The sequence below is a fragment of the Rhinatrema bivittatum genome, chromosome 4, assembly GCF_901001135.1.
Source record: "Rhinatrema bivittatum chromosome 4, aRhiBiv1.1, whole genome shotgun sequence".
Taxonomy (NCBI): domain Eukaryota; kingdom Metazoa; phylum Chordata; class Amphibia; order Gymnophiona; family Rhinatrematidae; genus Rhinatrema; species Rhinatrema bivittatum.
The window spans coordinates 380,112,927-380,135,979 of record NC_042618.1 but is presented as its reverse complement, the minus strand read 5'-3'; the positions used below and the strand labels follow the sequence as shown (position 1 = coordinate 380,135,979).

At 42.4% G+C, this 23,053-nt stretch overlaps 1 protein-coding gene across 3 annotated transcripts in view; it reads left to right on the top strand.

Annotated features, from left to right (window-relative positions):
- Window positions 1-21,408, top strand: part of TASOR (transcription activation suppressor) — a 387,184-nt gene extending 365,776 nt beyond the window's left edge. For 2 of the 3 annotated variants that reach the window (XM_029600919.1, XM_029600917.1), the window contains 3 exons: window positions 7,049-7,260; window positions 17,003-17,078; window positions 20,273-21,408. In XM_029600919.1, coding sequence (XP_029456779.1) covers window positions 7,049-7,260; window positions 17,003-17,078; window positions 20,273-20,772 — 788 coding nt within the window. In that variant the 3' untranslated portion in view covers window positions 20,773-21,408. The remainder of the gene's footprint in view (window positions 1-7,048; window positions 7,261-17,002; window positions 17,079-20,272) is intronic. The other variant, XM_029600918.1, reaches the window with a different exon arrangement.
- The last annotated feature ends 1,645 nt before the right edge of the window (window positions 21,409-23,053 follow it).

Here is a 23,053-nt window from a genome sequence, read left to right as displayed (position 1 = left end):
GTGTGGAAACGTCAATAATCTCTATGGCAGAGGATTCAAGAAAGTTAGTCAAATTTTGAAGATCAATAGGGGGAACTACCTGTTCATTTGATCGTTTTTCCCCTGGGAGGAAATAAGCTTTATTTATTAGTGGAAATCGAGCTTCAGGTAAAAGGACTTCAGCAAAATATCTTTTTAACGTGGTAATAGGCGTTTCCCCCATTATTCTGGAAAAATTGATTAATCTTAAGTTTAGACGGCGGTTCCAGTTCTCCAGCAATTCAAACCTTCTATAGAGAGCAGATCTATCTTGTATAGTAGCAATATTAAATTCTTTAAGTTGTGATATTTCCGTTTCTACTTTTCCCACAGTTGTTTGAAGCTGAGTCAAGGTATTTTCTTGAGTGAGAATTTTATTATTTACTTGTAAGGCAAAAGAGTCCAACTTAGTGTTGCAATCTCGAACTGCTAGTGTTAGCCCCGCAGACAGTTCCCATAAGGTTTCAAGGGTAACGACCGCTGGCCTTACCAGAGCTTCAGGTCAGGCACCTGATGTCAAGGGGGTTGATTTGGAGGTTGCTGTTGAAACTACTAGTTCAGCGTGGGTTGGCACTTCTCCTTGCGCTGAATTCTCTCCACTTCCTGGTTCCTCGAAACTCGCTGTCGCTTCTCCCAGCAGACCTGCAGCTGTGACCTCATCGGTCCGCGCCGTCTGCTGTGCATCCAGGGTCAAAGTTCCTCTGGCTGCCTGTGGACGTGTATCGGGGTGGGGGGGCTGAGGGAAATGTCGGTCCCTAGTAAAGTCGCCTCTCCTCCAGGCGTTTTCATAACTGGATTCACCACCTCGTTTTGTGCAGCTCCCTGGGTGAGGAAGGTAGTTATAAGAGTCTGCTCCGACAATTGGGTAGGTATTCAGGAGAATACCCTCACCTTCCCTTTTGGCTTCGGCGGCATATTTAGGAAAATTTTGTGAGGAAAGGAGCAGCTCTAATTCACACCTGATCAGGATGCCATCTTGCCTCTGCGGTTAATCTAGCCAAGATGGTATTTTTAAACAATGACCATGCCCAGTGTAAACTCTCAACCTTTCTAGCTGTACCTCTGGGGTTTTTTTCTAGCTATTGTCCTCATTTTATCAAAATCTCCTTTTTGGAAGTTTAATACTAGAGCTGTTAAAGTCCTCCCTCCAGTCAGTAAGTCAAATTTGATTGCACTATGATTGTTGCCGAGAACCTCTTGCACTAAATCCTGTGTTCCACTAGAAATTGGTTCTAAAATGGCTCCCCCCTCTCATCTGTTCCTGGACCCACTGCTCCATGAAGTAGTCATTTACTTCATTTAGAACAGTGTTGTCCAACCTTTTGGTTCGGGGGCCACTTGAACAATTGTTGAACATCTCGTGGGCCAGATTAACAATATTGTTAATATTAAAATAAGCACCAAATGACAACTTGAGAGAGTTTTTAGACCAGTGTAGTCCAACAATCTACTCTACTCTAAAATTTAGATTCTAAAAAGAACCAAAGTCTCTTATGTCATAAGGACCAAACGTCATAAGCTAATCACGTTCAGTGGGAAATCTGGCACTGCTTTTGTTTACACAAGTAGTCTGTTAGCTCCAACTGTAGAGCTTGCAATGCCCAATGATGCTGTTAAATGTTCATCTGTAAGCAGAGACTGTGACTTTGTTTTTGTGTTTTTCATTCTTGAAAAAAAAATGTTCACAGCAGTAGGTGCTACCAAACAAAGCAATGAACTTCTTGACATCTTGTGACAAATTGGGGAACCTGTGCGGTGAACATAAGAACTGTAGAATCTCAGAAGACCATGATCAGTAAAAGCTCTCTTCAAGTCACTGTCCTTCTTAATGTCAACGAGTTCCATTTGGTATTTATCAGCACGGTCTTTTGGATCAGTTTGAAACTGATTACTGAGGAGCTTTATGATGTCTGTGTGTTTTCTGAAATCCTCAAGCCTTTGTGTGAAGTCATCAATCAGTATGACAACTAATTCTGAGTAATTCTCATGTTGCGCTGTGTCAGTTGGTCTCGTGGAAAGGACTGTCAAGTGTACAACTTTCTTCAGAATCAACTGTGAATGAATAAGCTCCAATTTCTCAATAAATAAAACATGTTCGTACAATTTGTGCGCCAGCTGATTCTTTCCTTGTAGTTTCACGTTCGTCTGCCATATACTTGGTCATATTTACCAGAAATGCCAAGTCACTCAACCACGAATTATCATCTAGGAAATTTATATCCTTCCCTTTGTTGGCCATGAATGTCTTTATTTCACCACGTAAACTCCAGAATCTGATGAGCCATCGAACTTGGCTGAAATAAATCACATCATGATCTGAGCCCACTTCCTCCAGAAAAGATTTAAACTCCCTGTGGTTGAGACCTCTGGATCATATGACGTTGACACTTGATACTTTTTCCATCACATTCTTCATTTCCAGTTTGTTGGCGCACAAGTTTTCCTGATGAATGATGCAGTGGTGTATGATGACTTCCTGTGGCACTGATTTCTCCAACAAGGACGCAAATCCGTTCCACTTCCCTGCTATGGCTGGCGCTCCATCTGTTGCTATGCCAATCATCTTGTTCTCACACAGATTGAACTTCTCCATTACCTGCTTAACGTTATCAAAGATCTCCTATCCTGTCGTCATGCCCTTCATAGGACAAATATCAAGCAGTTCCTCGACGACAGAAAACGTTTCTGTAACTCCTCTTACAAATATTGCCAGTTGAGCTGTGTCACTTATGTCTGTGCTTTCATCAACTGCTAAGCTGTAAAACTTGCAAGCATCAAGTCTCTTGATCAGTCTCTGAATGTTTGTCACCAGTTCATCAACTCTTCTAGCAATAGTCTGAGAGAGGCTGACATTTTGCACCAAAAGACTTCCTATCTGGGCAAACCACATCCGTAAATAGTTCCAAGCATTCGTTAACCAAATTCCCGTCTGCAAACTGTTTTCCTCTCTTGGCTATGGTTTCTGCTATTAAAAATCTGACCTTTGCTGCTGCTTCAGAACTCTGGCTACTTTAAACAAAGACTTTTGGCTGATGATGCTTTGTGTCAACAAGCTAATGCGATCAGTTCGTGGTTGACCAACGAGGCTATCGAATTTACTTGCATGCTTTGTAGTGCAATGTCACTTTGTTGTACTCCTTTTCAACTTTTTGGCAAATCAAGCACAAAATATTTTACCTACATGCTCCACCACGAAAAAGTCATCTGTCCACAAACTTTTGAATACACGGTTTTCGACATCAGCTTTACATTTTTTACTCATCCAACTTCCACTCACAGATGCCGCCATTTTTGCTGTCAATATTTACAATGGGTGTCTAAAAGCTGGAATGGACCGAAACAGACTAACTCTCTCCCTCTATGCCCCTCCTTAGGCAACTTCTGTGTCCCCTCCTTATGCAGCTCTCCCACACACACAACCCCCTTTCAGGTCCAACACATCTCCAGCTCTCCCACACATCCCCCCTCAGGTCCAACACATCTACAGCTCGCTCACACACACACACTGTCCTCTCCCCTCAATTCCCGCCTGCTGGGTTCCGGGTTCTGGCAGAAAAGGCGATTAAAGGTTTCCTTTGCCTTTCTCTGCTAGCGTTGGGGCCTTTTCTGCTACACAGTGTCCTGCCCGCGCGACAACAGGAAGTTGCATCAGAGGGGTGCGGGATGCAGTGTAGCAGAAAGGCCCTGACACCAGCAGAGGAAGGCAAAGAAAGCCTTTAATTGCCTTTGCTGTCGGCATCGATCAACTCTGGACTCGGCGGGAGGTGAGGGGGGTATTGTGGGACATGGCAGGACAAGATGCTGCCTGAGTGGTCCATCCGCCCCTGTTGCAGCTCGTGGCTCAGAATGCGCGGGCTTCTTTTCCCGGAAGTGGGGTTTTTTTTCAAATCAAAGGGTTTTTTCCCCATCAGAAGGTAGCCGCAACCCCAAATGAGAATTCTGCAACCCCATTTGGGAACCTCTGCTTTAATGGCTGCTAGATATAAAAGGGAATTTTTCCTCGCGCCCGATCTACGGGTCAGATAGAAAGGCTTGGCGAGCCACATTCTGGCCCATGGGCCATACGTTGGACAACCCTGATCTAGAAACTATACCCCTCTATTCCTATGTATTCGGGCAGGTCAATCCCCTCAAGTGGGTTATGTACCTCTGCCAGCAGATACACATGGCGCAAAAGCTGATGTCACGGCTATATAGTGCTGCCCTGACATCAGCCTGCCAGTATTCTCCATCTCCAGCAGATAGAGAACATGCATTTCCTTTCGGGGATTGCCTGTGAGTAAAAAAACAAAAAACAACAAGAGGAAGACAGCAGGAGAGAATAGTCTGTTTCCTCAGTATTCAGCTGTCTTGCTTGTCTGGGGAGTTTTGTGAATTGGGAGATTACAGGCTTGGCAGGTTGAGCAGCCATTTGGCTACACTCTGCTCCCAGGCTTCTTTTATTTTAGTGCGTGGTGGGCTGTGGGGTAGTTTTGCATGCTTTTTGCTGCAAGTTGTTGGCGCATGCTTGCACATCCATGTGTGCGTCCATTCTCTTTTGTGCAAATGGTACTGGGCGTCCAGTTGGACGAGCTGCCTAGGCGTGTGGGCTTGGATGCACATTTTTGTGCATCCATTTTGGGCACGCTTATATGTGGTTAAGCCAGGCACAAGCCTTCATCGGTCTGCACGCTTATAGCATGGTGCCCACGGCAAAGAAACACAAGCGCTTGTCTGTGCTGCATGCCACATCAGGGCCATTCAGCCGGAGCTTTCTTTATGCTCAGATTTTCCTCCTGATTTTGCTGACTATGGTCCATCACCTCGATTTGAGGGGAATGGGACCAAGGAAAACACGGCAGAAGTATCTCTCCCTTGATTGATCTGCCGGTCGAGTCCTCAGGGGACACTGGCTTGCAGGACGTCAGGTTCAGGCCTATAGAGCCTGGAATGGAACTGTCCTCCTTTTCCTGGGTAGAATTCTTCACAAAAGAAAAATGTGTGGCACAAAGTAAACTGGACAATAACGGTTTTCACATCCAGTGACTACTTTTATTTTACATATGCACATTCAACAGTGCACAGATTTAAATACACAGTAAACAATTGTATAAATGCGAAGAACCTATATTTACCTATGTTTGTGTTCTTTACTCCGCCTTTCTCCTGTGCTATCGCCCTAGAATTCTTCTTCTACAGGTCTGATCTTCTGGAGCCGCAGTACCTACTAAGGTAGCTTCGAGTGCTCCTTCGCCTTTCTCCGCAGTCAAGCACCGTGGCACAGTGTGGTCTGACAGAGCTTGAATGCAGGTGGATCAGGATTATACCGATGATGGGGTTGGCTCTCCTGGGGAGGAAGGGGGACATTTCTCCAGATTTAGAGCCATATAGAACTCTTCTTCATTTCTTTCAGAGATGTTGCCAGGTTTGACATTTCAGACCCTGAAGACCCTTTGAGTGCTGGGCCTGACTCCTTGGGGATGCAGAAAAAGGATCCTATTTTGGTCATCCTGCACAAGGCTTCTTGTTTCTTTTCCCTCTTGGATGCAGTCCAGGAGTTGATTGATCTGGAATAGTGTGCCAGAAGCGTCTTTTAAAAGGGGACACATCTTGGGGGGGTTTATACCCCTTGGATTTGCAGGCCAGAGAGCAAGTACGTTTCCCTAGGGTGGATGATTTAGTGTGTTCTATCACGAAACGTACCACCATCCCAGTTAGAGGGAGGTGCAGCACTGAAGGATGCTCAATATAGGAGGATTGAGGCTATCCTGAAAACAAGCCTTTGAGGCAGTAATAATGAACTTGCAAATTGCTTCTTGTTGCACCTTGGGTAGCCCAGGTTACCTTGCATCTTTGTCAAAAATCTGGTGGTGCTGGGTCCGATCTTGGACATATGATAGAACCAGGGGCCGCCTTCTTGGCTGATACGGGCTGTGACTTAGTATGCACAGTCACCAGAGGAGCTGCTTCAGTTATTGTGTTCAGGTAACTGATCCAGCATAGCAAATCAGAGGAAATGCTAATGTGACTGCGCAAGTGGTTCGCAGATACTATTTCAAAGTCCAACTTTACTGAGCTGCTCTTCAAAGGCTCACTTTTGTTCGGCAGTGAATTGGAAAAAATGGCAAGTAAATGGGGAGACCCCCAGGGGGTCTCGTTTGCCAGAGGACAAGAAACCCCTTGCCCGGTCTTTGAGACTAGGGGAGTTTTTGGCCTTACAGGGAGGTTCTGAGATCTCATCTCTTCCGCAGGTCTGTCCTTTCGCCCCCGAGGTCCTCGAAAGGATGCGGGCTCTGGAGGTGGAATTCTGCAGTTTTCCCAATGAAGATTTGCGGGCTCACCTGGTGGTGCGGGAAATGGGTGATTGCCTATCCCGGTTTTATCACAGGTGGGTCCAGATTACTTCAGATCAGTGGGTTCTTGAAGTGATTCGGAATGGGTATGCTATAGAACTTGTTTGTATTCCTCCAGATGCCTTTATGGTCTCTCCATGCAACTCCCCTCAGAAGAGGGTAGACTACGAGTTATCCATTTCAGGATGGAAACAGCGCGCTCTGTCATGGTTGTCCAAGCAGGGTAATACTTCATGTCTCTGCATCTGAAGGAGACATATCTGCATATTCCCATCCGGCAGAAACATCAGCATTTCCTCTGATTTGCTAAGCTGGATCATCATTACCAGTTTCAGGCCTTGCCTTTCGGACTAGCCCCCAGCATTCAGGACCTTTTCCAAGGTCATGGTGGTGGTAGCGGTGGCCCTTTACAAGTAGAGCATTCTAGTTCACCCCTGTCTGGATGACTGGTTGACTCGAGCCAAGACATTGGAAGAGTCTTCATGCTTCCCGCAGGTAGCTTCCTTGCTACAGGAACTAGGCTGGGTAATGAATCTGGCCAAGAACAATTTGCAGCTATCTCATACCCTGGAGTATCTCAGGAGTCTATTCAGTACAAGGCAGGGCAGAGTGTTTCTGCCAGAGTCTCAGATCTACACATTGGTGCTGCGAGATCAATCCCTAAGGAACTCTGTTTGACCATGTTGTCTTATATACAGGTCCTGGGGTTGATGGCTGCCGCATTAGAAGTGGTTCCCTGGGTGAGGGCACATATGCACCCTCTTCAGCAAGTCTTGATCTCCCGATGGAGTACACAATTGACGAACTACGCGATGAGGCTGCTCCTTCCTTTAGAAGTGAGATCCCAGTTGGACTGGTGGTTGCACACAGACCATCTCAGGAAGGGAATTTCCCTGACGACGATGGACTGGTTGGTACTCACAACAGATGCAAACCTCTGGGGCTGGGGGGCTTGATATCAGGAGTTGGTGATGCAAGGGTGCTGGAATGCAGCAGAGTAGCAGTGGAACATGAACATAGTGGAGGTACAAGCAGTTTGATTGGTGTGCCTGCAGTTTGCTGAGTGGCTAGAGGCTTGGGCGGTCTGGATAATGTCTGATTAATGCAACAAGAAAACTTTGCATCTTGGAATTCATAAGGCAACTTTGCATCTTGGAATTCTATTATGATATATTTCAGCATGGTTCTCCCATATCAACACAGTACTATCTGCCAACACTCAAAGAATAACAACCCTACCTATGAAAAAGAATACCAAAAATATTACACCAGAATCTAAAATATCAATACACCTCCTATCAGGAAAACAGAACACGCCAAGCTACTACAGATCCCTACAGAGAAACCACATGCTAAAAGAATGCTTCATCTCAGTCTTTGCATGCAGAACACAAACCCTCACCAAATACAGAATAAAGCCACATAAAGTATAAATAGAAATGTTCAGACAAAAACTGAACTGTAAAACACATCACGCCAGACTCTATACAGTATAACAATGGAAAAACAAAATTCACCATTCCTCATGAAACAAATCAATAAAGATATATAAATCATTAATCATAATTATAAAATCATACAAATAAAATAATTTCAAAACAGCCGATGAATAGAATATCCAATAATTAAAGACTCATGCAAATTTTGAAAGCTTTACCAAACACCAATAAAATATTTCAAACAGCAGACACAGCTCATACTACCCAATAATTAAAATGGTAGTCAATCAAGAAAAATGAACTTAAAAAGCCACCTTTACTTACCCTCTCCAGCAGTTCTCCTACTCCTTTCCCTTGCAGGCCATACCAGAAGCAGCCGTAGCTGCTGAAGCTGTCCTCAGTCCTCTTCCTTAGGGACCACAACCAGTCTCTCTCTCTCACACACTCACACGTCACCTCCCTGGCCAGTCTCTCTCTCACACACACACACACACACACGTCACCTCCCTGGCCAGTCTCTCTCACACACACACACACACACACACACGTCACCTCCCTGGCCAGTCTCTCTCACACACGTCACCTCCCTGGCCAGTCTCTCTCTCACACACACACACACACACACCCACCCGTCACCTCCCTGGCCAGTCTCACACACACACACACACTCACACACACACACACACGTCACCTCCCTGGCCAGTCACACACACACACACTCTCTCACACACACCCCCACCCACACGTCACCTCCCTGGCCAGTCTCTCTCAATCACACAATGCTCTCGCTCTCTCTTACTTACACATAAGCTCTCAATCACACACATGCTCTATCTCACTCACACACAAGCTCTCAATCACACACATGCTCCATCTCTCTCGCACACACACATTAACGCACAGAAGCACCCTCCCTGACTTACATACACATTACACTCTCACAGAAGCACCTTGCTTTCAGAGTTGCAGCATTTTTCACTTTTACTGAAAGTGATGCTCCCGACCGTTAAATAAGAGAACCACATTCCTATCAAAAGGAGAATTGACACCCTTCCTTCAGGTTCTGTCCTCCCAAGGGATAGCCACCCACACTGTACAGCTTATCTTGTTTTACGCTTTCAGACAATAAAGCAAGTGTCTTTCTTCAAACTATCAGTTGTATGATTATTCATGTGGGAGATATGGAACAGAAAGACATCTGTAGTCGGCTTCCCTTTTAAATGGGAAGATTCCAGTCATTTAAAAATATACATTTTCTAAAGGCTTTAAAAAAAAAAAAAAAAAGCAAAATCATTTCAGATTCTATTCTAGTCTTCATGCTTAAATTATGCTTTAAAAAAACCCCCACTGGCATCAGTATCTTAAATTTGTGATTTTGCTGAGATGAACATTTTAAATACTTTAATTTTTTTTGCTTTAGTATTTGTCTCTACCCACTTTAAGTTAAATTTTATTTTCTAGAAGAGGGATGCTTAAAATTCAGTAATTTAATTTTTCATCCAACTTTTCAAAAGTTCAGGTATATGTATTATCATATTTCATTTTTTTAAACTGGCAGATTCCTTTCTCACATACACACACTCACAGAAGGAAGATCGGCTCCGGGATTTAGGGGGCGCCGCGGCAGGCTACCAGCTCCAGACTCGCCCTGCCTCCTCGCGAGTGCTACCCTCCCGACACCCCCCCTAGTGGTCTAGCGGAGGTCCCGGGAGCAATCTGCCACTAAGGAAAATGGCGCCTGTGGCCTTCAGCCCCTACCATGTGACAGGGGCTACTGGTGCCTACCATGTGACAGGGGCTACTGGTGCCCCTGTCACATGGTAGGGGCTGAAGGCCACCAGCGCCATTTTGCTTAGTGGCAGCTGAGGCCCCGGGAGCGGCAGATTGCTCCCGGGACCTCCGCTTGACCACTACGGGGGTGTCGGGAGGGTGGCACTCCGGGGGGAGGCAGGGTGAGTCGGGAGCTGGCAGCCTGCTGCGGCGCCCCCTAAGTCTCGGCGCTTGGTCTCCACCTAGGCGAGTTGGAGGCTGGTAGAATTTTGAAAGGGCACCTTTTGCCCTTTCAAAATTCTGCTGCCTGCTGCGGCGCGCCCTAGGCACAGGCCTAGCTCGCCTAGTGGTTCCTCCGGCCCTGCCAAAATGATACAGGGGATGGAACAGCTCCCCTATGAAGAAAGGCTAAAGAGGTTAGGGCTGTTCAGCTTGGAGAAGAGACGGCTGAGGGAGGATATGATAGAGGTCTTTAAGATCATGAGAGGTCTTGAACGAGTAGATGTGAATAGGTTATTTACACTTTCGGTTAGTAGAAGGACCAGGCAACACTCCATGAAGTTAGGAAGTAACACATTCAAGACTAATTAGAGAAAATTCTTTTTCACTCAACGTACAATTAAGCTCTGGAATTTGTTGCCAGAGAATGTGGTTAGTGCAGTTAGTGTAACTGGGTTTAAAAAAGTTCTTGGAGGAGAAGTCCATTGCTGTTAATCAAGTTGATTTAGGGAATGGCCTCTGCTATTACTGGCATTGGTAGCATGGGATCTTCTCAGTGTTTGGGTTCTTGCCAGGTTCTTGTAGCCTGATTTGGCCTCCATTGGAAACAGGATGCTGGGCTTGATGGACCCTTGGTCTGACCCAGTGTGGCATTTTCTTATGTTCTTAAAGGAGGAGTCCTATATATCACTATGGACCCACCATTTAACTACTGTGGTAAATTGTGGAGCGTGAATAAAACCTTTCCTGGTTGTAAAAGAATCAAACGGTTCCTACTAACAGTACCATAATATTTCATATTTCTTTGTATCTCTAATAATGCTCTATACAAAAACAAAGCAAAAACAATCAGAAAAATACTTTAATCCTCTCCTCTATACATATATGTATTTCCCCCTCTCAGCATTATCCACCAATTACAATTGTGTTCATAAGTTCACATACTCCTGGCAGAATTTGAAAGCTGTGTAGAATTTTAAGAAAACATGAGTGATCAGACAAAAGACATCTGTTATTTTTAATGTTTCAAATTAAACTACTATGCATCACAGAATAGCATAATCATTAAATTGTAACAATAAAAGAAATAATAAAATGGTCCTGTTCAAAAATTTGCGTACTCTTGAATGTTTGGGCTGGTAATATACACTGAAGTTGACACACAAGTTGAGATAGCAATGAAGGGTAGGTATCCCCACCTGTACCTTGTTTGATTATACTTAGTGTCTGTATATAAATAGTCTGAGTTTCTTAGCTCTTGAGAAACCCTTGTGCATTTTATCCAGGGCTGCACTGACTTTGGTTACTGAAGCATGGGGATTGCAAAACAACTGTCAAAGGATATGCAAGCAAAAGTAGTTCAACTTTATAAATCAGGAAAAGTATATAAAAAAAAAAAAAGTCCAACGATTTGAAAATGCCAATCAGTACTGTTCAAGCTCAGATCAAGAAGTGAAAATTATGGTTTCTGTTAATACCATGGTAGACCAAGAAAGATTTCAGACACAACTGTCACAAGCAACTTCTACTGAAATACAGGCTTCTCTGAAAGAAAGTAGTTTGAGTATTTCAATTTGCTCGATAAGGAGATACATGAACAAAAATGGACTGCATTTTAGAGTTACATAGAAATGACGGCAGAAGACGACCGAAAGGCCCATCCAGTCTGCCCAGCAAGCTACGCACTTTCTTTTTTTTTTTATCTTTTTTTCTCACCCACCTGTTACTATTGGCTTCCAGTACCCTCCAGCCCTAATTCCCCTCCACCCCACCACCAATGTAGAGAGCAGCGCCGGATATGCATCCAAGTGAACATCCAGCTCAATTAGGGGTAGCAACCGCTGCAACAAGCAGGCCACATCCCTGCCCCATACTCTTACCTACCCCTGTTTTGTTTTGTTTTTTTGGAGATGGCAGCCCTCCATCCTTCCGCTCCGTGAAGGTGGAACACCAACCACTGGCATCCCGCTCCGTGAATGCCTCTGTGGCTACTACCACTCCGTGCAGTGTTTTGCTGCCTCCTCTTTATTCACGTCCTCTAGACTTGATGGACCCACAGTGTTTATCCCACGCCCCTTTGAAGTCCTTCATAGTTTTAGACTTCACCACTTCCTCCGGAAGGGCATTCCAGGCAGCCACCACCCTTTCCGTGAAGAAATACTTCCTGACATTGGTTCTTAGTCTTCCTCCCTGGAGCCTCAGCTCGTGACCTCTGGTTCTGCTGATTTTTTTCTGATGGAAAAGCTTCGTCGTAGTCTTTGGATCATTAAAGTTTTTCAAATATCTGAAAGTCTGAATCATATCACCCCTGCACCTCCTTTCCTCCAGGGAGTACATATTTAGATTCTTCAATCTCTCCTCGTATGTCATCCGATGAAGACCCTCCACCTTCCTGGTTGCCCTTCTCTGTACTGCTTCCATCTTGTCTTTGTCTCTTTGTAGATACGGTCTCCAGAACTGAACACAGTACTCCAGGTGAGGCCTCACCAAGGACCTGTACAAGGGGATAATCACCTCCCTTTTCTTACTCGATATTCCTCTCTCTATGCAGCCCAGCATTCTTCTGGCTTTTGCTATCACCTTGTCGCATTGTTTCGCATACTTCATACCATTAGACACTATCACCCCAAGTTCTCTCTCCTGCTCCGTGCACATCAGCCTCCCCCCCCCCCCCCCCCCCCCCCCCATCGAATACAGTTCATTCGGATTTCCACTCCCCATATGCATGACTTTGCACTTCTTGGCATTGAATCTCAGCTGCCATATCTTTGACCACTCTTCCAGCTTCCTTAAATCCCGTCTCATTCTCTCCACTCCTTCCGGCGTGTCCACTCTGTTGCAGATCTTAGTGTCATCCGCAAAAAGACAAACCTTACCTTCTATCCCGTCCGCAATGTCGCTCACAAAGATATTGAACAGGACCAGTCCCAACACAGATCCTTGCGGTACACCACTTAAAACCGCGCTCTCTTCAGAGAAAGTTCCATTTACCATCACACATTGTCTTCTGTCCGTCAGCCAGTTTCCAATCCAGGTCACCACCTCGGCACTCACTCCTAAGCTTCTCATTTTATTCACCAGTCTCCTGTGCGGAACCGTAGCAAAAGCTTTGCTGAAATCCAAGTAGATGACATCGAGCGCTCTTCCTTGATCCAATTCCTTGGTTACCCAGTCAAAAAAGTCAATCAGATTTGTCTGACAGGATCTTCCCCTGGTGAATCCATGCTGCCTCTGGTCCATCATTTCTTCCGACTGTAGATAGTTCACTATTCTCTCTTTCAACAGTGACTCCATTACTTTTCCCACCACCGTAGTGAGGCTAACCGGTCTGTAGTTACCAGCCTCCTCTCTGTTCCCACTCTTGTGAAGCGGGACCACCACCACTCTTCTCCAATCACTCGGCACCACTCCCGTTTCTAGGGATCTATTGAACAGGTCACACAGTGGACCCGCCAGCACATCTCTGAGCTCCCTCAGTATCCTTGGATGAATCCCATCAGGCCCCATGGCTTTGTCCACTTTCAGATTCTTTAGCTCTTCCCATACATTTTCTACTGTAAAAGGATTTTCATCTACACCACTTCCCTCCAGTTTCTTGTTGTATAGAGATGGTCCTTCTCCAGGGTCTTCTTTAGTGAACACAGAGCTGAAGTATTCGTTTAATATTTCTGCCATTTCTTCGTCTCTCTCCACACATTGATCATTTCCACCTTTCAATTTCACTATTCCACTTTGGAATTTTCTCTTTTCGCTGATGTATCTGAAAAATGTTTTGTCACCATTTTTTATCTCCTTGGCAATCCTCTCTTCCGCTTGACTTTTTGCTGACTTGATTAATTTCTTTGTCTTCCTCAGTTCAATCAGTTGCCAGAAAAAAAACATTGCTTCACCAGCACCACAGAGCAGCCTATTTACAATATGCCAAACACCACTTAGAGAAGCCTTAAAACTTCTGGAACAAAATAATTTGGAATGATGAGACCAGAATTGAACTTTATGGTCACAACCATAAACACTATCAGGCGATGCAATATCCCTGCGAGTAAAACAGGCACTTATGATTGAGCGCCTGCTTTCCTAATGCGTGCCTTTCCCGGGCGCACGATGCATTAGGCAAATGAGCTGCTGAGTTAAGGAGGCACGAGGGGAAACTATGCGTCCGTGGCACCACCTTGGCATCGGGCGCTCGGGAGAAGTGGTGTACATGGGTTAGGAAAACGGACTTTCAATTTTATGAGCATCCGTTTCCTAACTCATGCAGAATCACGGGTTAGGAAAACAGACGCTCAAAAAAACTAAGTGACGTCCGTTTTCCTAACCTGACCGCTGTCAAGACTTTTTTTTTTTCTTTTTTACTTTGCCACAATATTAAGTCAGAGGAACCACAGAAAACCAGTATTTTCTGCTTTTCAGTTCAACTTTTGGGGCTCCTCAAAACTTAACGCCAGCTCCGGGGCTGGGTAATAGTTAATAGCTTCATCAACATGGCATTTACATGTGATGACTGCTATTAGCTACCCCCTGGTTTGGACATGCATTTTGATTACCCTGATCCCATTATTGCATCGGGGTTATGGATGCATGTCTACCAGTGCTCTAGCCTGAGCACACAGTATTGTATCAGCATTTTGGTTTGGAGCAGACTCAAGGCCAATCGAGCTCTGCAATTTTGGTAGTGGCAGGAGGAATTTAGTCAAAATTAATGGCAGGATAAATGCAGCATCTTATCAGAGGATATTGGAGGAGAATTTGCATTAGTCAACCAGGAAGCTGCACATGGGGCACACTTGGACTTTCCAACATAATGATCCGAAACATAAGGCCAAGTCGACCCTTCACTGGCTGCAGCAGAAGAAAATGAAGGTTCTGAAGTGGCTATCACTGTCTCCTGACCTCAAATCATTGAGCACTTTTGAGAGAACTCAGACATGCAGTTCATATTAGACAACCAAAGAATTTACAGGATCAGGAGGCTTTTTGCCAAGAGGAATGGGCAGCTTTACTACATGAGAAAATAAAGATCCTCATTCACACTATCACAAAAAACTGTAAGCAATCACTGATGCAAAAGGGGGCAATATATGATATTAAGAACTAAGGGTATGCAAACTTTTGAACAGGACCATTTTATTTCCTTTATTGCTTTGATTTGTTTAATTGTGCTATTCTGTGATGCATAATAGTTTAATTTAAAACACACTAAAAATAAGACAAGTTTTGTCTGATCGCTCATGTTTTCTTAAAATGCTACAAATCTTAAAATTCTGCCAGAGGTATATAAACCTATGAGCACAACTATATGTAAAGGATTCATTTATAACAACTTTCTATAAGGGTGGGTGTGAGCCCTTAGTGCTGCAGTGTAATTGACACAGCCTCTAGGGTGAACGCACCCTGTAGTGAAACATTCTGGAGCTTCAACTTTTGTTTCTGTAGGATGAGCCCTTGGATTCTGGTGTCCGGCAGGAGTTAGATGGATGTCTAGGGCAGAGGAGGTACTTAAATTCCAGACTAATGTCAGAGACAGAATAGACAGTAGGCTTAAAAGGGTCAGAGGAGAGCAAAATCAGGGCAGCAGCAGGTGAGAATAGTCGGGGCCAGGCAAGGGGTCAGGATCCATGCAGCAGAAAATAGTGGTTAGGCCCAAGCAAGAGGTCAAGATCTGGAGTGACAAGATGAAAGTGGACATGGACAAGCAGAAGACACTGGAAGAAATAACAAGAAAGACAAGCTGGATTAGGCTGTATTGGAAGGCAAGGCTTGGAAATACAGGTACACGGTAGTAACACACTGCTAGGCAGGAGACCCATTGCTGATACAAGGGGAAGTCTGGGAAGCCCTTATATAGGGCTGAGGTGCTGACATCATAGGTGAGTACCCCGGGCATTTTCCCACTGCGGGCCCTTTAACTAGTGTGCTGTCAGACACGTGCACACCTAAGAGAAACTAGAGGAGCAGTGGTCATGACGGCATCTCATGTCACATGAGGTAGTGACCTGCTGTAACACAAGGCCCAGCTGTTGGAAGCATCGGAAGTAAGTCCAGCAGCTTGCGGGGTCTTCCCACAAGCTCCAAATCCTAACACTTTACATATTGAAATTGTACAATGCTTTTTATTAAAATAGCTTAAAGTTGCTTGCTGTATTTTCTCTGGATGCTAGATGGCACCCATCTACCACCAGTCAGAATGGGTGGAACAATTTTAGAGAGAATTTCTACAAAAGCTTAATATTTATCTAATGAGCTAAATAAAACAATCCTTAAGGGAAATAGAATATAACTTTCAGATTTTTATATCCCTAACTCAGAAACTCACTGTCTAAACTTCTATTAGCTGGCTAGGTTAGAAATGCAGTGGGGAGAATCTGGACCGGAGCACAGCACAGCACTAAAATGCAGAATTTCTTCTGGGTGGTGGTCTCTGTCTCTGATACAATGTCAGCAATGCTTTTTATATCTTTTAGATGCCATGAGAATGCAGTTGAGAACACTTCTCTGATTGGATGTATGTTCAAATATTTTCTCATAAAAGGACTTCATATACAACATCCTTTGGGGTGAATTTTAAAAGCATTGCTTGCATTAAAAGGCCTATACATGCGAGCATCTAGGCTGTACGTGAGCAATGCATATTTTTAAAGCCGCAAATTATGGATGACCTCAACATAAAATTGGTAAAATTGGGAATGTCCTTCATGTGTGCATGTTTTAAAATCCGCTTACATGCGCGTTAAAGCTAACAAAATCTTAAGGAAGATATGCTATTTGTTTGCTTGAGTAACCACTTAAAATTAGCACACATATGCATGGAAGGTGTATTTTAAATCATACAAGCGCAATTGCACGCACGATTTAAAATTCCTGCATATGTATGCTTGTGCTCCCATACACACATGTATGAGCACCTGCGTGCTCATTTTAGTTACCATTCCCGTGAATAGCCAGTGTTGAACGTATTTAGTCATAGCTATTTTGTAGTACCTAGCAACTGATGTCCTTTATATTTTTGCTACACTCTGTGTTTTCTTCTGCTGAAGTCAGCATGTTGCCTGATTTAGATTATCAGTACTTATCAATTGTTACTATTTTGCTGGTCCAGTGTCTTGCAGTAGGCCATATGCAGAAACTCCCAAGTCTTTAGCCCTTTTTATTGTTCAAATTAGGTTGAGTATCATGGCAGTATCAAAAATATAAGAAATCAAATTTTTCTTTCTATCACCCCAGAATCTGAGGTGTTGGAGTACTATTCTAAGGAGGAATGCACAACCAACCTACCAGCAGGGCCTTCTGCCACACACAGGTCAGGCATAGATCCCCTTCCCTAACCTGATTTATTAAATTAAATTTTTTTAAAAAATGGCTAAGATAGTCCCATTTGAGTTGCAGGTTGAAGGCCAGAGTTCTTCTTTGGGTATCTAGGTATTTGAGGATGCTGAGAAGAATTTGGTATATAGCCAAAATTTCACTCTGGTATCAGATGACTCACAATAATTCAAAGTCCACTTACTTTAAATTGAGACCTCAAATAGCACAAAGACTGCATTATGGGTCTTGTCTTAAGAAATCATGACAATGGATGTATAATCAATCTGTGGAAATCACATATCTTAGATTGATAATGTATATATTTTTAGTCATTTTTTGTTGCAAATAAAATTTACCAGAAGAGGTCTACTTATCTTAAACCCAGAGGGATGCAGAGTTACTTGCATATTTTCATGTGTACAAGCAGACCTCTAGAGACACCTGAGCAGTGAGATAGTTGCAAGAAGTAACACAGAGTACAGACAGTGTCTTAAGTCTGGCCAACCTTTCTTTTATCTCTAGCCAACCTGACATTGCAACATTTTGAAATGCACATCTTCTTCAGGGGTTAATTAGACCGCTGCAAAACTATAGGCATCTACCAACTGTCATGTTAGTGGAACAGTCCCTGGTACAGAAACATGCAACATTAACAAGTGTGAACTGCTAAAAAATGAGACTGGTGTTATAAATGGATAGCACTATATGAATCACTAAACCATAAACACTTGCTTAACATCTTAACAGCCACATCTAAGGCTCTATTATATTTGACTGTACTTTTTCCTCCCTCCTTGGATATGGGAAACCCCACACACACTACATTTCCTTTTGGTAAGACATCAGGCACAAAGTATTGTGGCCAAGCAACCGAGGGATTCAGCAAGCCCCGGTTATCCTACCAATCTGTCCTAAAAAGGGTCAGGAAATTGAGAACTCATGCCTCAGTGCATTTATTTTATTTTTATTCCACAATCCAGGAAACTATAGACTGGTGAGTCTAACTTCAGTTCAGGTAAAAATCATGAAAACTATTCTAAAATACAAAATTGCAGAACATATAGAAAAACATGGTTAATGAGAAACAGCCAGCATAAATTTATACAAAGGAAATCTTGCCTCACCAATCTCCTACATTTTTTTTTTTGAAGGAGTTAATAAACGTGGACTGTGGTGAGCCAGTGGATATTGTGTTCAAATTTTCAGAAGGCATTTGACAAAGTGCTCCATGAGCGACTCCTGAGAAAATTAAAAAGTCATGGGCTAGCAGACAATGCCCAATTGTGGACTGCAAACAGTTTAAAATGTAGAAAACAGAGACCAGGACTAAATACTCATTTTTATCAGTGGAAAAAGGTAAACATTGGAGTGCCTTGAGGATCTGTACTGGGACCAGTGCTTTTTAACATTTTTAAATGATCTGGAAAGGAGGATAACGAGAAGTGATCAGATTTGCAAATGAGACAATTATTCAGAGTTAAATCACAAGCGGATTGTGAAAAATTGCAGGACATTGTGAGATTAGAAGATGGGCATTTAAATGACAGATGAAATTTAATATGGACAAGTGCAAAGTGATGCACATGGGGGAAAAGTAACCTACCCATATTAGGAGTTACTACCCAGGAAAAGGATCTGGGCGTCTCAGTGGACAATGCTTTGCTTTTTTGATGGCCGCCATACACTGAGCCAAGGATTTCAAACAGAATATTAGGATTTCTTAGGAAAGGAATGGGGAATAAAACAAAGAATGTCATAATGCCTCTGTATCCACTCCATGGTGAAGGCTGTACCTGGAATATTGTGTAGAGTTCTGGTTGCCACATCTCAAAAAAAGATATAGTTGCATTGGAAAAGGTATAGAGAAGGGTGACCAAAATGATAAAAGGGGATGGAACTGTGAGGAAAGGCTAAAGAGGTTACAGCTGTTCAGCTTGAAGAAGAGACTCCTGAGGGGGGGTAGATATGATAGAGGTGTATAAAATCATGAGTAGAACAGAATGAGTAAATGTAAGTCTATTTACTCTTTTAAAAAAAAAAAAAAAAAAAATGCAGAGTAGGGGACACTCCATGAAGTTAGTACGTAGCACATTCAAACAAATTGGAAAAAATTCTTTCACTCAACACACAATTAAGCTCTGGAATTTGTTGCAGGAGGATGTGGTTAAGGCAGTTAGTGTAGTTGGTTTTTAAAAAAGGTTTGGACAAGTTCATGGAGAAGTCCAAAAAATTTATTAACCAATTAGACTTAAGGAATAGCCGCTACTTATCACTGCATTATAGCAGCATGGAATATGTTTACTGTTTGGGATCTTGCTAGGCACTTGTGACCTGGATTGTCCACTATTGGAAACAGGATACTGGGTTTGGACCATCAGTCTGACTCAGTATGACAAATTCGTATGTTTGTTCTTCAAACATACATTCAGGTAGTGTATTTCCTTCTCCCCAGAGGGCTTACAATCTAAGGGCTAGGTTTACTAAGCTCCAATATGGCTGCAAATTCCACCCCCTATTAAAATTAACTGCTTTGCATGCATAAAATTTCCAAATGCACGTATAGGCAATTCAGTGCAAATAACATGCCTTACTGAAAAAATGTAGCTATATTATCACATTTCAGGGAAGTGTAGTTACTTTTTTCCCTCTGATATTGGGATGCTAACTCACATCAAGATAGCCCCAGAAGTCTGTTAAAGATACAGGCCTCAAAAGAACTACACCCCCCAAAGTGTACAAATGTCCCTGAGGTAGACCTGAGGCAGCCCCACAACAAATAAATAGAAAATAATTTTAAAATGTTTGATGCCCCATCCAAGCCTCTCCCCTTTGCCTTAAACCCCACCCCCACACCAACCAAAGAGCACCCCCATGGTAAAGTGTCCACACAACCCCCTCCCAATAAAAAAGTCCCTGGTGGTCTAGAGTAGGCCCCCTTTCACCTCAAAATAAAGCCCCTAGTGGTCTTGGGGCTCCCAACCCCCTTAGTTTTAAAAAGAAACACTGATGGTGCAGTGGGGGCCCAGAGTGCACTCTAACCTCTGGGTTTGGTTGATGGCATTTTCCAAAATGGCACCGACCAGCCTGTGCCCCCATATTTGCAACTTTGCATGTTATAGTAATATTTATAATGGTGATCTCATTACAGATGTGAGTAAGCATACTAAATTTTTTGCATTGTTCCTGTAGAGAAAGATGAAGAAGATATGTCATTGGATTCAGAGGATGAAACACCACACATAGAAGTTTGCGAATCATCCAAATTTGAAACTGTAAAGACAGAGACTGAAGGATTACATGCAACAGATTTAAAAGAAATCTCGCAACCTGAAATCCATTTGTCTTCTGAACCTCTCAGTGGTTTGACACCAGATAAGTCACTTAATATTGATTCAGAAAATGTGCAACCAGTTACTCCTGTTTCTACATCTTCTATTAAGGAAGAAAATAACAATACTACCGAGGAAATCTCAAGCAAGAGCTTTCAGACCTACCAGAATAGACCAATAAAGATGTCGCATCAATTCAGTCATTTCAACGTTCTCACTCACCAGACATTTTTGGGAACAGGAATGGGATCATATCCCATCGCAAATCAGAATGAAGATGTTAATTTTTTTATGTCTGCTTATGATCAAGGCATGGGTACAGATGTTTCATCGTCTTCAGCTGGTTGGGACAAAAAGTAGAATGTAAATTGCTAACTCTTCTAGGCCATATTAGAAATAAATTTATAAAAAGTAAAATGATTTTTAAAGGATATGTTGTGGATTTAATTTTGGTTGCTACAAAGTGAATCAACAATTTTATATTTTATTCACTAAAATTTGACCTTTTTTTCTTCTCCACAAACTTTTCCTTTTATTTAAATCATGGTGGCCTGTAACATTTGACGCATTTGAAAACTGATACATATATTTTTTTTTTAATTGTACTTGAATAATCTTGACACTTATGTTTTTATATTGTATTGAATTGTACTTAAACTATGGCTTCATCTAGAAGCCTGTTTTTATGTAAAACTGAATGTTTGCTGAAAGTGTAATATAGACAGGCTTCTTGTTTTGTTTTTTGTTTTGTTTTTTTTTTTTTAAGTAAAGTGTAACTGATTAATTATTCAAACCACTTAGTTTCCTTACTAGAATGATAATCAAAACTGTTGTGTATATTTATTTGACACAAATTTTGTACAGTGTTTTTATGTAGGAATAACACAGTATAGGTATCTCTATGAAAATTTACAGAATTTTGGCTAAATACCTCAGTTGAAGATTAACCAGTGGTGAAGTTCCCTTTGTAAAAATAAAACTCTTCATGCACATAGGCATTAGTAGTAAGTTGAATTATTGCTTTAGTTTGTGATAAATTATAGGAAAATTGACAGCCCTGAAAATGTGTGTTCTTAACTAGTAATTATTTTTCCCATTAGTTCCTTCACCAGTCTAAACCACAGGCTGTATTATCGGGCCAGGAGGGTTAGGTCATACTTTATGCCCTAATCTTGTAGGATTATCTTTAGTAAGACAAGTTTCCATGGGACAACTTGTGCAATTTGCAACACCACACATGGTTAGTTGCCAAGTCTCAAAATTGCCCTGAGCTGCCTTAGATGAGTAGTATCACATTTGAGTTAAAACTCAAATGTAAAAATGTAAAAAAAAAAGTTTCTCTTCCTTTAATTTTTCAGAACACATTAAATATGATACCAGAGTTTTTTATTCTTGAAAGGTTTAGACCAACCTGAAGGAACAAATGAAAAAAAGGAATGGGAATGTAAGAAAAAATTCCTGTACATTTTTCCCATCATCTAGATTCTAAGTCATACTGAAATATAAATGTAATTCAATGGAAGAGATTAATGTTCAACTAATGTACTCTGTACCGCCAAATTTGTCATCTGCTGAAGCTAAAATTGTCACTTCATCTTAGCTCAAACAGGCCGATCTAGTTCTGGTTTTACCCTGTTTGTATGCATGGATTTGTAGTTCTGATTTTCTTAAGGAAATCAGTGCAGAAATCAACTACAGTTTCATGTGACTGTCTTTTGAGCATTGCATGCAGGTCTGGTTGCCCCATTTCCAAAAAGACATAGCAGAACTAGAAAAAGTATAGAAAAGAGCAACCAAAATGATAGAGGATGGAATGGCTCCCTTATGAAGAAAGGATAATGGGATATAGTAAAAGTTGTTTGTTTTTTGGTTTGTTTGTTTTTTAAATCATGAGTGGAGTGGAACAGGTAAATAGAGGATAGTTATTTGCCCCTTCTAATAATAATAAAACAAGGGAATGCTCCATGAAACCATCAATCAGCAGATTTAAAACAAATCATGGACAGTTTTTATTCAATTGGAGCACAATTAAGCTGTGGAGTATTTTGCCAGATGATGTGGTCAAGGCAACTTAGCATAGTGGTTTTAAGAGGTTGGGACACTTATCTGGTGGAAAAGCCAATAAACAATTAGCCAAATAGACTTGGTAAAGTTATTGCTTAGCTCTGGAAGTGAGCAACAAGAAATCCATCTACCTTTTGGAATCTACTGGGTATTTTTGACCCGAACTGGCCATTGTCAAAGATAGAATACCTGGCTCGGTGAACCTTGTTCTGACCTAGCTCAGCATATCGTATGTTCTTATATGTGTAATAAGGGCAAACCTGGACTGCATTAGCCTATTTAGTTGACCTTGCAGCCCATTTGGATACCTGGTAAGGTCTTATGAAAGTACAGCTAGAACTCCTAGTGGGCAATTCTACAAATAGACTTCTTAACCTAAGAAGGTAAATTAAGGTCTATGAGAATGAACCGTAATAAACTGTATATTCCTATTGCAATTTTATATATACTTAATACAATTTCTACTCATTTTGACTAAAGTTTAGGATCTGCTGCTGCCACCCAGACTGAAGCATATATGTACCCATTCGGCACTGGATGTATATGCTGGAATAAGGAGGAAAATAATAGAGAAAAA